Below are 15,190 nucleotides of genomic sequence, written 5' to 3' on the forward strand. Positions count from 1 at the left end.
AACGAGATCATTTCAGAGGAGGGAGGGGCTGGGAAGGCAGTGACTTGGGGTGTGAGGACACAGCGACGAGACATCTCTTTAGACAGACTCTACCTGTATGATGGAGTATTTGAGGAAAGTCTCTCCGAGAAGGTAGCTCATGGCCTGAGGGGTGAATAATGAGTAGCATGTAGTGACCTAGGGCTGGAATATTCCTGGCAGAAGACACAACCAGGGCAAAGGCCCTGAGGCAGCCACAGAGTGTTCAGGATCAGAAAGAAGACCATGGCAGAGGGAGGTAAGCCCGGGGACCCCTTTGTGAGACGCAGTGGGAGGCTTATCTCAGGTCAGGTCACTGGGGCCTTAGATGTGATCTGGTTTAAGTTTTGGTTTTTAAATCTTTAAATTGTGGTAAAGTACACATAACCTAAAATTTACCATCTTAACCATTTTTAAGTATAGAGAGTGTTAAGTACATTCACACTCCTGTGCAGCCAATCTCCAGAATTCTTTTCATCCTGTAGAACTAATACTGAACCCATTAAACAACAACTCCCAGCCCTCCCTCTCCACAGCCCCTGGCAGCCTCCCTTCTACATTCTGTCTCTATGAATTTGACCCCTCTAGGGACATCACGTAAGTGAAATAATACCAGTGTTTGTCTTTCTGTAACTGGCTTATCAGCATACACTTAGCACAGTGTCCTCAAGTTTCATCCATGTTGTAGCATGTGTCAGAATTTCCTTCCTTTTTAAGGCTAAATAATTTCCATTGGCTGTAGATGCCACATTCTTGTTTATTCATTTTTCCATCGATGGACACTTGAGTTGCTTCCACCTTTTGGCCATTGTGACTAATGCTGCTATGAACATAGGTGTACAGTGATTTAAGTTCTTTAAAGTTCCACTTTCCACCCATGAGGTCAGGCTGGGCCCTGAGCTGGGTTGGGTTGGCACAGGGTGGAGGGGCCAGCCTCTCTGGGTTACCCGTCCGCTGTGGGTGGGGGAGGCCAAGAGCGGAGAGTCCTCCGGCAGCACTAACTGAGCTGAGAGCCCTACGACTGAGCCTTTAAATCATCCTGGGTCCAGAGGAGCTTTTCTCTGCATCTAAAATGTGAGCCGTAAGCCAGACAGACTTACAGGCAGTACCCACTGGTCCAGTTTGTTTATGGCCAGCATCCTTTCTGATTGGTTGGTGCCTGTACTGTGGCCACTGTTAACTATTTGAATATCACCCTGCTATAAACCAGTCTCAGGCTGTGTGTCAGAGTCTCTTGCGGGGAGAATGGGAGCTGCTGTTTAAACGTTTAAACTCTGGGGTGCCCCCCAGCCGATCGAGGCAGCAGGGCTTGGGAATCTGTATTATAACAAGCACACTGGGTGATTCTGATACCATAGTCTTAGGAGGTCTTACGAAGCAGAAGCAGGCCTTGTGATGAAGATTCAAGTGCAAATTGTTTATGGGGAGGAGATTCCAGGAAACACAGGTCGGAGACTGAGGACATGAGACTGGGAAAGAAAGGAAGCCATAAAGATGCTTCATTAACCAAGTCACCTCAGTGGGCAAGTGGAGATGAGTCCCATAGGGGACCTCCAAGAGCCAGTGTGGGACACAGCCTGTGAGTTACCCCCCTGAGAGGTGAGGGAGCTGGGGCATTTATCTACCAACTCTTTATCTGCCATCTTCCATCTCTCATTCATTGAGTGCTGCTACCAGGGGCATTAGTTCCCTGGCACTATTGGCTTGTCCTGTGTATGGGTAGAGCAGTCTCTGATGGCCAGAACCCTTCAGGCCAGGCAGCTGGAGGTCGGGCTGGTGTGTGTGACAATGGTATGTGCTAAGGCGTAGCGGGCAGGGTACCAATAGCATCGGCTATGGGGGGCTGCCGAGCTCCCATCTCTCTACCATACAGGCAGTGCTCAGCCCTGTGAAACATTGATTATCCTTCTTACCACTGAAAAGAACTCCAGGCCTCATTCATTGTTGGCAGAAATTTAAATGGTGTGATTACTATGAAAAACAATTTGGTGGTTCCTCATAAAGTTTAGCAAACATAGAGTTTCTGTATGACCCAGCAATTCCACTCCTAGGTATATACGCCCCCTCCCCCAAATTGAAAACAGGTGTTCAAACAAAAACTTGTCCACAGGTATTCATAGCATCATTATTCACAATAGCCAAAAGGGGGAAACAACCCAAATGTCCATCAGCTGATGATATGGGTAAATAAAATATAGCATACCCGTACAATGGAATACTACTCAGTCATAAAAAGGAATTAAATACTAATACATGTTACAAGTGGATGATCCTTGAAAACATTATGCTGAGTAAAAAAAAAAAAGCTAGCACTTATCATATGATTCTATTTATATGAAATGTCCAGAACAGGCAAATTTGTAGAGATAGACAGTGGATTAGCAGCTGCCAGGGGCTGAGGAAAGAGGGAATGGGGAGGAATGCCCATGGGTGTGGGTTTCCTTCTGGGGTGATGAAAGTGTTCTGGAAACAGATAGTGGTGACGCTTACAACACACTGTGAATGCACCACATGCCACTGAATTGATGAAAATGATACATTTTACGTTATATATATTTTCCCACAATTAAAAAAAATTAAAAAGAGCTCTAGGTATTGCACAGCCTGAGTTGCAGGGTATACTGTTTCCCAGGTGGGAAACAAACCCAGAGTGTGGTGTGTGTACCCCAGGATCCCACAGCCGGGTTGGTTCTCCTGAGGGGCTGCTTCTGGGGACACTGGGCAGAGGTTGGGCCCCACAGCTTGGCTTCATTCCTGTCTGAATGGTGCACAGAGAGGTTGCTTGAAGCCTCCCTGATGGGGAAATGAGCTGCTTGTCCTGGAGAAGCCAAAGCCAGGCCCAGCTTCTACAGCGGACAGTTGGGCGGGGCGGGGGGGGGAGGGGGTATGTGCCCAGTGGGAAAATTGCGGGGCATCTTGTCTTAAATATAAGATTAAATTGGCACCTTTAATTAGTACACTTAGAAAAGGTCACTAGCAATTACCTGGGACACAAAGAAGGCATGAGCAGGCAAGAGCCCGTGAGGAAGCTGAAAAGGACCATTTTGAGCAGCACATAATTGAGGGGAAAATGGATAAAAGTCCAGGAAATTACAGGGTGGGTGACAGCAGCTGATGGCCCCATCCCTGTCCTGCCCAGCGCTCCCCTTCTTGGGAGAGCCTGAACATCGAGCCTGAGAGAGCCATTTGGGATACTGGACCAAGTTGTATGACCTTGGCTGGAGGGTCGGTGTGGCCCTTCCGGAATCCCATCGGCCAGCTGGGAGCTTGGCCCCATATTCTCCACCTGGGCTGGGCCCTGAAGGAGGTTGGCAGGTGAGGTTTCCAGTCCAAGGGGCCGCCGTGGACTCATTGCTCTACTGGGGACAAGCAGGGCCCCCACGGGCCTCAGTTTCCTCATGTGCAATCTCCCCAAGCCTTGGGAAGCAGCTCAGTGTTCCTCAGACTTTGCCACTAAAGGACCCCTGAGGGTATCAGAAAGGAACTGTGTGTCCCCGACAGTCAGGGGGAGGCTGGAAATTCTTTCACAGTTTTAGGTTGTGTCTTTAAAAATGAATTGAGGGTTTCCCTGGTGGCGCAGTGGTTGAGAGTCCGCCTGCTGATACAGGGGACACGGGTTCGTGCCCCGGTCCGGGAAGATCCCACATACCGCGGAGCGGCTGGGCCCGTGAGCCATGGCCGCTGAGCCTGCGCGTCCGGAGCCTGTGCTCCGCAACGGGAGAGGCCACAACAGTGAGAGGCCCGCGTACTGCAAAAAAAAAAAAAAGAATATTATATTGTACCCCCATTATATTCCCATTTGTTTTAGAATAAAATAGTTGCATGTCACTGAGCGACACAGATGCTTTGAGAAGATGTGCTTGGTTTATCTATGACTTCACGTACCTCCTCCTTCCTCATCTAGGAAAGAGCACTGTACTGGGAGTCTCGAAACTTGTGTTTGAGTCCTGACGCTGTTGCTCACCATTGTACCTTGGGCAAATTACTAAATGCCTTCAGTTTCTCCATCTTTAAAATGGGAAGGTTGGGCTCCCCAAAAGGTCTCTGTTCCATGACTTCAGTCCTCCTTCTCCTGCTTCTCACCTCGTCTCATCACCATGGATGCTGCCATGTCCTACTCTGCTGTGTGACCTTAGAGAGGCTACTTTGCCTTTCTGAGCCTCAACTTCCTAATCTGTATAATGGGTAGAATAATGACTACCAAACAGAGTTGCTGAGAGGATTTAATGAGAGAACCCATGTGAATGGGCTAGCACCATGTCTGGCATATCATAAGAGCCTAATGATTGCCCAGTATCTTCCTTTCCTAAGTGTTGGGCTTCCACTTAGGGCCTGATAGGGTCATGTCCATGGAAGTCCTGAATCTTGAGTTCACATATCAAGTGTTGAGATTTGTAAGGCTGTGGAAACAAATGTGGGCACTGGGCCAGAATGCCTGGGCTTTGAAGTCCAGCTCTGCCCTTTGCTAATTGTGTGGGCATGGTAAATTACTTAATCACTTTGTTACCTTATCTCCCCACAAGTGGGGAGAATAACAGGAAGGATTGAATTAGGGAGTACACAGAAATCCTTTAGCCCAGTGTCTGAAATGTGGTTAGCGCTCCAAAATGTTAGCTCTTGTCACGTTAGAATTGTCTTTTAAAAGTTGACTTAGAAAAGCTCATCGAGGGCTTCCCTGGTGGTGCAGTGGTTGAGAGTCCGCCTGCCGATGCAGGAGACACGGGTTCGTGCCCCAGTCCGGGAAGATCCCACATGCTGCGGAGCAGCTGGGCTCCTGAGCCATGGCCACTGGGCCTGCGCGTCCAGAGCCTGTGCTCTGCAACGGGAGAGGCCACAACAGTGAGAGGCCCACGTACCGCAAATAAATAAATAAATAAATAAAAGAAAAGCTCATCGACATTCTCTTCTAGATAAAATTCCCAGAGTTTAGAATCCTTCCTTCCTTAGCTATTAATAGACCATCAGAGCTATTCAGTAAATATGAGAGTCAGTATGTGGGAAAGAAAGAGTGTCTGTCTCATTTTATAGGGTAAATTGAGGCTTTAAAAGGAGTGATTTGCCAAAGGCCGTGGTTCTAACGTAACTACTCCTTGAGAATCAGATGGAGACCGTAGACCCTCTCTGCAGAAAATGACACACTGTACACTCAGAACATTTTGCACAGTTCCTGGCAGTTTAAGGACCTCTTGAAGCTAAGGTGACCGGCTGATCCGGTTGTCTGGGATGTCCTGCTTTTAGCACATATCCTGGGAAATGCCTCAGTCCTAGACAAACCAGGATGGTTGATCGCCCTACCTGAAGCCTACCTTGTGAGGGATGCTGTGAACCCCAGGAGAAGATGACCTACTCTAGGACTTCTTAGGCAGGGCTGTAGGCCAGCCATCCTGATGCCCAGGGTGGTCTCTGGCCAGGACTTTGTTTCTTGGTGAAGGCAATACCATAGTCCTCTGATGGAGGACAGGAGCTAGACTTTGTCACCCAGCTCTAGACTGGAGTTCCCTGAGGGTGCTCCAAATCTTCCTAGCCTCTGTGTACCCTAGTGGTTACCATAAGGCCAGCACCTAATCACTGTTGAATGAATGCCAGGTTTTGTAAAATTTTCTGAATTAGAAAATATTGCTTTGTACTTTTCCTTTTCTATTGTGAGATTTCAATATATTGAATGTACCACAGGTTTGTTTGTTGTTTTTAAATCTATCTGCCTAAAAAAAAAATCTATCTGACTGTTCATGGACACTTTTTTTTTTTTTTTTGGTTTCTAGTTTTAGGCTATTATGAATAAAGCTTCCATGAACATTATTGTACCAGGGAAAAAAAAAAAGAAAATATTGATTCCATTTGCAAAAGACAGAAATCCAACTCAACTTACTTAGGCAAAACCAAGAAAAAAAAGAAAAAAAAAGGGGGGGTGATTTATTAGCTCATACAGCTGAGCAGTCCAGAGGATGGAGCTAATTGCTAATTTCAGGTATCGTTGGCTACAGACCCTCAAACTGTCAGGAATCTCTCTCCATGTACCATCTGGCTCTGTTTTCCTCCTTGTTGGCCTCAACCTCAGGCAGGCGCTTCCTCTGGTGCCAAAGATGGCTGCCAGCAGGACCAATTTAGCAACCCCAGTGGAAGGAGAGAGACTCTTTCCCAGTTCCAGCAGACTTCCAGCGGAAGTCCCGGGGTTGGCTTTGATTGGCTAGTTTGGGTCACATGCTCATCCCTGAACCAATCACTGTGACCAGGGAGATGGAGTGCTCTGAGTGGCTAGGGCTAAGTACTGTGCCCATCTTGGAATGTAAGAATTGAAGGATTGGGAGCTTGCACTCATCTGAGCCACTTGGAGGACTCCTCTAAATTAAGAAAAGAGGACAGGCAGAAGTCACAGAACGTGGTGAATGACAGTTCCCTATTACACACTGTGACAAGTGACCAGGATGGAGGCAGGGAGCCCGGAACAGAGCCAGAGATGCACAGGGGTCTGCGGTAGTCAGTGACCTGCTGGTGGTCTGTTGGGCGGCTGCTGCCCACAGGGACTCAGCCACCTGAGTCAGGTGCTGAAGAATGGATTAACCTCCCGTCTTTGCCCTCTGCTCTCTCCTGCGGGTACTTCAGGTTCCTCTGTGACCCAGTTGCTGGCCCGAGACATGGACAACGACCCCCTGGTGTTCGGCGTGGTTGGGGAGGAGGCCTCCCGCATCTTTGCCGTGGAGCCTGACACGGGCGTGGTGTGGCTCCGGCAGCCGCTGGACAGAGAGGTATGACGGGCCGTGACCTCTGCCCCTGGCCTTCCCTAGGGAGGCAGAAGCACACATTGGGGGGGATGGCTCGTCGTCTTCTGACCCTGAAGCAGCATCTTCCTGCCTGAATGGTGTCCCTCTTCCAAGGCCAGTGCTGATGTCTGGACTTGGGGTTAGAATAGGGTGGTTTGGGGTGTCTCCAAGTAAGGGGCGACACTGGATAGGCAAAAGGGACAGTGACCTCGGGTTCATCCCCTGTAGAGCAGCGGCTCCACGGGGTGTGCACATCTACACCCCCCCAACAGGTGTTCCCCCGAAGGACGTTTTCCCGAGATACAGGACGTTTTCCCGAGACACAGGTAGCCCTTAGCACGTTAAGGGAAGAGTTTGAACAAAACCCCAACCCTTGCTTTCTCCTCACTTTGAAGTGGCCCCAGAGGTGACTTGCTCAAGATCACACAGCCATTTAGAGACAGAGCCCAGATTAGAGCAAGATTCCTGACTCCTAATCTGCTGCTCCTTTATGGGAAGGGTCCATATTCTGAACCTACTTCCCCAGCCCAGAAGGCACTGCTTATTCTTTAGGGAAGCCTTCAGTTATCCAGTCCCAGACCAGCTCCTGGGGCAATGCTGGCGGGTCTCCAGCACCAAGTAGGGCTCCGGACGCAGGGCCTCAGCTCCCCTCTCTAACTCTGACCTCCTCCCTCCCTCCGTTTTCTTTCAGACCAAGTCGGAGTTCATGGTGGAGTTCTCTGTCAGCGACCACCAGGGGGTGAGTGTCCCCTAAGGCCCCTGCTTCCCCGGGAGGCGGGGTTCCTGAGCCTTGGGTGGAAAGAGGCTGGAGGCTGATGCCAGCTCCCCACTCTTGTCTTGCCAGGTGATCACGCGGAAGGTGAACATCCAGGTCGGGGACGTGAATGACAACGCACCCACGTTTCATAATCAGCCCTACAGTGTCCGCATCCCTGAGGTAGGGGCCCCCAGGGTCACACTTGAGGGACATGGGGGGCCTGCTGCTCTGGGGCCACTGGCGAGGAGGCTGATGCTGGAAAAAGGGCATTTCCAGCTCCTCTCCTGCCCACACCTCAGCCCAGCACGAGCTCTGGTCAGGGTGGTGACTGAGCCAGCGCCTCTGAGGGGGCCTGTCTGCTGGCTGCGGGAGGCTTGTGCCTGAGAGAGGGCCTGCCTTGGATGAGCCCTCCCAACTCCAGCCGGAGTCAGGGACAGGACAGAGGTTGGGAGGGGCAGGTTGCACGTTTTTTCCATTTACAGCCAGTGCGGGCCTTGGGCAGGTACGTTGGCAGGCCCAACCCCAGGCCTCCCAGCTTTGGCTAGAGCAGGTCCCCCAGGATGCAAAGTGCATGCAGTACCTGGAAGGGGCTTTCTTTCTTGAACCCTGCGCTGTCTTGCTGGCCTTCAGCTGCTTTGGGTTGTGTGTGTAACTCAGTGTATTTGCATGAGTGCGTGTGGGTAAAACCATGCCATTGCTCGTAACTGAGAAGTGCACGTCATTGCATTACAAACAGTTCGTTAATAAGCTGGCTGCTGGCTCCCGATGGCCCCAGCGTTCTCATTGCTTACTGTCCCTCTCCCCGGTGGCTGATGGCAGTCTTCTGGCCTGACAGCGATTCAAAGACCTTGAAGGTGGAGGGTAAAGAGCTGGGTGTCCCTCAGGCCTGCCCTCGGGGCTCTGGGTTGGGTGGCAGCAGTAAAGGTTTGGGATGGGAATGATGGGAGATGGAATCCACTGGGGAGAGGCAGCCTGGCGCCATGGCACTGGAGTGCTAGCCCCTTTATGTTATAGGTCATTGGATCAGGAAACTGCAAGAGGTTTAGAAAATATCTATTCAGTTTATAGATGAGAAAAGTGAGGCTCAGTGTGGGAGAGTGACTTGCCCAAGGTCACACAGCTTTGACTTTGAGCCTCCTGACTCCCAGGGCAGCTTCAGATTCCTCAGGGATGAAGAAACCTGATCTCATGCCTCTAAGTTCCGGTTGCTGGCCCTCCTTACTCAGCTGTGAGCCAAGGGTCCTGTGCTTGTGCCAGACAGAGTGAAGTAGGACAGATGTGCAGGTGGGACCCACCAGAGGCACTCATGCCCTTCCCCTGATGGGGTGGGACATAGGGAGAGAGAGCCTGCAGTCCCAAGCGTGGGGACACGGTGCCCTGAGCTGTGGCCGGGGTGCCCAGGACTGCAGCTTGGCTCCGGGCCCCCGCTCATTTGGAAGCCTCTCTAATTTAATGGTCTCTACGTGCCAGCCTGCACTCTAGTCCCGGGCTCAGAAACCAAGGGCACAGCTCGGAGTTAATGAGCCTCGCACCCATTGCTCAGCTGCCATCCTGGCAGGCATGGCTGCCCTCTGCCTTCCCTCGCGGGGGGCAGCAGACAGCAACAATAGCAAGGGGATGAGGGGTCACATCCCTGCTTCCCAGCCCTTGGGCCAGGGCCAGCCTTTTCCTCTCTCCCTTGCCAGGAGAAGATGTGACCTCCAATACCACCCTGCTGGAATCCCCCAGGATTCCAAGGCTCTCTCCAAGGAGAGAGCCTCTTCAGTCATTCATTCATTTAACAAATATTTATTGAGCGTCTGCTGTTGGCTTGGTGCTGTGCCAGGCTCTCACTGCACAGAGACCTGGGAGGCCAGAGGAATATATAATGAGGGGAGCCAGAACCAGAGGCCGAGACCCCAGGCCTAGCCCCTGCTCTGCTCCCAGATTGCTGGGTCCATTTGGGCATGTCACTTAACCTCTCTGGGCCATGGTCCTCCTTATCTAATAAAAGCAGAGGACAGGTGGGATAAAATGGCCTGCCTCCTGCCCATCTGATGCGGAGAGGGTAGGCCAAGGGGGCCGGCTGGAAGGACACACAGTCCTTGGAAGAAGGCCTGTGTGGTTTACTCGCTTGCATGTAAACCTCCCTATCAGGTCACTTCGGTGGCCTGATACTCGATGCCCTGCTCAGGGCTGCTCCGTGTGGCCAGCGGGGATGTGGTGTCAGCTGGATGGAGGCCTGGCCCCTCCTGACCCGAGGTGGCTTGGCACTGACCAGCCCTGGCCTGGGGTGGTCACCTGAGCTAGAGCTTAGCTGCCTGGCTCAAGCCCCAGCTGGAGTACCAGGGAAGAGTCTGCTGGTCCTGGCCCAGAATTCAGGCAGGGGTCTCCTGCTTACATTGAAGTCACCCTGGAAACCCCAGGCCCTTGCCCTTGAGAAGCCCGATTCAGTGCAAGAGGCCCTATGGATGTGAATAGGATGAGAATGCAAACCAGAGAGACAGGGGTCACTGCAGGCCCTGTGAGGCATCAGTCTTGAGGGGGTGCCAGAGTGATCAGAGAAATCTCAACAGGCTTCCAGGAGGAGGTGGGTTTCCAGGAGAAGCTCGCCCAGGTGAGCAGCGGAGCCCCTGTGTTGTATGGTGGGAAGAGGGAGACTGGAGGTCAAGGCATCTGGGTTCTAGTGCTGATTGTGCCAGCAACTGGCTGGGTGAGACTTCAGACCTGTCACTGCCCCTCTGCTGCCTTCAACTCCAACAGCTGTTAAACTGGGGAGTTGGGCCAGGCCCCTTCCAGGACTGACATGCCGTGATCTGAGGAGGCATCCCAGCAGGAGTGGCTCCTTTCTTATCCTCCAGTGCTTCATTATTCCTTGAGGGCTGACAAAGACCTCCAGTGGCTGCCTCCATGCACTCAGCTCCTCTTTTGGTCATCCTAGCCACCTGCACACCATCCCTAACCTTCCCAACTTCCACTCCCCCCAGCCCTAGGGGCCCTGATAATGTTTGGGTCTGTTGTGTCCAAAACCCAGGGATAGGCGTGGGGAACAAGTTACAGGGAGGTAAATCTAGGTCTACATATGGAAGAACTTTCTAATGAGACCCACCCCACAATCTACTCCCCTGTCCTGCTGAGGATGTACTGAGCTCGCCATCCCTGAAGTTATACAAGCAGAAGCAGGAGAACCCCGTGTCTCAGAAGCCATCTAGTACTGAGTGCCGGGGAGGTGATGAATCAGAGGCTCCCAAACACACGCCATCAGAATGTCCTGGGGGACTGTTGGGAGGCATATTCCCGGGCCCCTGCAATTCTTCTTTTTTTTAAAATTAATTAATTAATTTATTTGGCTGCGTTGGGTCTTCGTTGCTGCGTGCAGGCTTTCTCTAGATGCGGCGAGTGGGGGCTACTCTTAGTTGCGGTGCGCGGGCTTCTCATTGTGGTGGCTTCTCTTGTTGCGGAGCACGGGCTCTAGGCACACAGGCTCAGTAGTTGTGGCACACGGGCTCTAGAGCGCAGGCTCAGTAGTTGTGGTGCACGGCTTAGTTGCTCCACGGCATGTAGGATCTTCCTGGAGCAGGACTCAAACCCGTGTCCCCTGCATTGGCAGGCAGATTCTTAACCACTGCGCCACCAGGGAAGTCCGCCCCTGCAACTCTGAATCAGTAGTTGGGGAACAGTTGGCCCAGGAAGCTGCATTTTTAACTCCATGGCGACAGCAAGCCCTGGAGGATAATATCTGTGGCCCTCCCCATCAGAGGGTTTCTGAGAGGTGCTGGGGTAGCCCATCTTTGAGGGGAACTTTCAGCCTGTCAACAACTGCCTAGAGACATCACCCATGGGGACCCACGTCCTCAGGCCTGGAATAGGAGCAGATGGGAGGCGGGTCAAGACCAGGCACTGCCCCTTTCCTGGGAGAAGCTCACCCGCCCCCCCCTGCCCACCCAGCCCTGCCCCCTCTCCCTCTGAAAGCCCCTGCCTAAGCCGGACAGGTGTGTTTTGGTTTGTTTGTTCTTGGTGCCCCTCCTGCCCACCCCTCTCCCCTCACTAAGCTGTTCTACATGTAATTATCCATTTTATCAGGGTGAAAGGCCCTGCAATTCACTTGTCGAAGCCCTAACGAGGCAGAGGCAGCGTGGATGCTTTCAAGTCCGTAAAGAAAAGGGAAATCCTGCTAGAATTGGCAACTTAATTCACCAAGCCAGCCTTGACAGACCTCATTAAGCCCCTGTGTATTCATTTCAGGCTAATGGCTGTCATGCTGACTGCTGTTTGATTTGCTGTAATAGACTTTTACGGCGTTCCAATTTGCTCAGACGTGTTTGCCTGTGTCTGTGCCCAGCGACGCTGCTCCAGCACCTCTGTTAGGGATGCGTGCCCACCTCGCTGACCTTCAGCGTCCCTCCAGCTGTGCCCTGCGGAGGTGACCCTCGGGCCTGGGTGTTTGGGCAGGAGGATGGCGTGAGGTTAGAAGTCAGATGGTGCCAGGTGGCTCCTCGGGTCAAGGAGGGCCTCTGAAGTGTCAGGGATGGCCACGTCATTGAAGTTCTGAGAAGTTCAGCCTCCTTAGCTGGGCAGTGGAGGCTTTTATCCATCTGGCCTCAACCTACGTTTCTCAACTTATCTCCTGGTATTCCTCACGAATCCTCCTGGCAGCCGAGGGGCTGATCCAGCGCCTCTGAGCGTGTGTCTGTGTCTCTCTCTTTTCTTTGTAAAACACACTTTGTACTGTTCTAACTAGTGCTGGAGTGTTTCCTTTCTTCTCTCAGCCTAACTCTATTCTGCCTGTCCTTCAAAGCCCAAACCTGATCCGCTGTGCTTTGATCTACTCAAGTCGTTTGAAATGAACACAAACATTTGTTGAACAGCTATGGAGCAGGGCCCAGGGATTTTCAGCTGGCTTGGATATGCAGGGTAGAAAAAACAGACTCTACTGTTTGCCAGCTGTACAACTTTGGAAGGAGTCTAACCTTTATGGAGCTCGGTTTTCTTATCTATGAGATGGGCAACAATATTTGCCATGTGGGGTTATTGTGAGAGCTCTAATAAGGCAGGTAGGAAAAGCCCCTAGCCCAGTTTGTGGCCATAATACATTTTAGCCACACCATAAACTACAGAATTGAGCCACACTCAGTCACCATAAACTACTGGTGATTGAGACCAGGGTCTTTGTGCTCAGGGAAGGTAATTTTACAGAGAGAAAAACAAGTAAGTAGATGTCTAACTATGTCTAAATGTATTAAATGCTATGGTAGCTTAGAATGTGCAAAGTAAGGTGGAAGGCGTAGACCTATGGAGGGGGCTGTGGAAGGCGTGACCTGGTCTATATATGGGGGCTATTTGTTTGGGACCTTAGAGGATAAGTAGGAGTTTGTTAGTCAGAGAAGCAGATGATGTTGTCTCTGAATATCAGTACTTTCTGTGATCCTTTAGCTTCTTTTCATATATTGGAATTTCCCGAAGAGGAATATGAACTTTAACTCCTGACCAGAGATCCTGCTGAGGCGGGACAGTGACTGTATAGGTGTGTGTGTCCCTTGCAGGTGCCCACTGTTACCTTGTAGAAACAAAGCCAGGCTGGAAGTGGGCCTGGGCCCTCTGGGTCCCTCCCCAGTTTCTGTGATGGACAGGTCCTGCATAGATCTTTGTCACCCCTGGCTTTGGGTGACCAGCTGTAAGGTGGGATGAGGCTAGAAGTGGGGGCGGGTGGTGCTGGGACGAGTTGACAGGGGCCTGAGAGACTGAGAGTCCTTGCCTGAGCCTCAAAGCTGGCTGGGGACAGGGTCGGAGCCAGAACCCAGGGCTCCTGGCGCTGGGTCCCACTAGGCCACACCATCTCTCCATGTCACTTAATAAAGACAAATGAAAGTTACTCCTTGTATATCCTTACTAGAGATGGGAAAACAGGGAGAAGAGTATTCCTGTCAATCTTTTGTCAATGAAACAAAGTAAATAATTCATTTCTATAATGATAATAATAATTTGATGTTTTGTTGTAATTCAGAGCTTCCTATGTGCCCAATGCCATACTTCCAGTGTGGGAGCTCACTGAGTCCTCACCTCATGGGGTAGCCACTCATGTTCGCATTCTACAGCTGTGGATGGGGAAGTAGAGAGGATATATAAGTTGCCCAAAGCTAGGCAAGGATGGAGCCAGGATTCAGAGACAAGTCTGGTTACGGGTTCTTTGGCAGATAGCTTCAATTCTACCTGCAAAATGGAAATAATTATATTGCCTTGCAAAATTGCTGTGAGGATTAAAGTGTGTGGGACCATGTAAGAGAAGTACTTAGCATGGTGCCCAGTGTAAATGCCCAATAAATGCTCGTGGTTGTAGTTGCTGTTTGTATGTCCGTGTCTCCCGTCAGACAGAACAGGAACAGAGCTTGGTCACCTGTGCGTCCCCAGTCTAGGACCTGTCCCTTGGACGTGAACTTCACGAGTGGGCAGAGCCCTGCTGCTTCCTGTGCCTCTTGGGTGGCTGGGAGGACAGCAGGAGCATTTATGCAGAGCCCGTTGCTGGTGCTCACTGACGCCCTCTGTTGCCTGCCAATTCCTGAATCTCAGCCATGCCATCCCATGTGCCGTGGGCATGTGGGGAGCCCGGAGTGGCCCAGACTGAGGAGGTGGACTTGCCAAACTTACTAGCACCCACTGGGCCCTACAGCGGTGCCCCCAGCTGCCCTCCTCAAGGCGTGCGCATCAGATGCTGAATGATTTATAAACTGCATCCCCGGTTTGCAGAGAGAGATGGGGGGTGAGGGGGACTTCCACTGGCTTGTGCCTGCCATCCCCCCTGAGGTGTCAGCTCTGCTCATGAGAGTGTCATCTCCCACGCCAGGAGAGGCAGACCCTTGACGGGCCATATTAATTTATACCTCGGGGCCACGGTGCCTGGGGGCCCCCTCTGCATCTATAACCACCCGCCCATTGATCTGGGAGGGGGAGGCCAATAAATCATTTCAGGGGCTCTGGATCCTGCTGGCTAGAGTCAGAGTAGTTTGTTCTAGCCAGGTGGCAACACTGGGCCATGTCTCTGTGTCCCTCGGTGAGCAGCCGGTGCCTGTGCCTTTTCTGGTCTCCCCCTGCTATCAGCACAGTGACGGATACCTGGAACCCCTCCTTTCTCCCAGCAGGCGGGTGTCTCAGCCTGCAGCAGCAAGGACAGCGAGCTTTGGGCTTGTAGCAATGAAGATATGCATATGCGCAAAGCAATAGGGCTGCCTATTTCTACATTCTTGAGGTTGTGGGGTGTGTGTGTGTGTGTGTGCGCGCGCGCGCGCGCGCGTGTGCGCACTTATTTAAGTAATGTCTTCTCTATGTCCTAGTGTTTTCACTGTCTTTCATTTGTCCTCATGACAACTCTGTGAGTCAAGGGAAAGTTATTCTTCCCATTTTCAAGACGAGAGAAACTGAGGCCAATACAAGGTGACTGCTTTCCCTAAGTCCCCTGGCATCAGATATGCTTGCAACTAGGGCCACAGTCTTTCCCTCTCATTTTTCAGCATCTTTGCATGGGTCTTTTTGCAACTTTGCCATGACCTGCTGTGGTTTGCCAAATGTTGCCCAGGGAGACGAGCTGGGGACTCTGGGCTCCGAGCACAGGCTTCCTCCCATCCAAGGCTGGATGCTGTCACACAGCCCCATGCACAGGCTATGGGGGTTCAGGGGAGAC

The 15,190-nt window shown here is 51.7% G+C and overlaps 1 protein-coding gene across 2 annotated transcripts in view; it reads left to right on the top strand.

The window, feature by feature from the left end:
- CDH23 (cadherin related 23) overlaps window positions 1–15,190 on the top strand; it is a 394,527-nt gene that overhangs the window by 58,921 nt on the left and 320,416 nt on the right. For both annotated transcript variants that reach the window (XM_060125509.1, XM_060125510.1), the window contains exons 3-5: window positions 6,622–6,764; window positions 7,471–7,518; window positions 7,624–7,716. In XM_060125509.1, coding sequence (XP_059981492.1) covers window positions 6,622–6,764; window positions 7,471–7,518; window positions 7,624–7,716 — 284 coding nt within the window. The remainder of the gene's footprint in view (window positions 1–6,621; window positions 6,765–7,470; window positions 7,519–7,623; window positions 7,717–15,190) is intronic.

The sequence above is a fragment of the Lagenorhynchus albirostris genome, chromosome 16 (assembly GCF_949774975.1).
Source record: "Lagenorhynchus albirostris chromosome 16, mLagAlb1.1, whole genome shotgun sequence".
Classification (NCBI taxonomy): Eukaryota; Metazoa; Chordata; class Mammalia; order Artiodactyla; family Delphinidae; genus Lagenorhynchus; species Lagenorhynchus albirostris.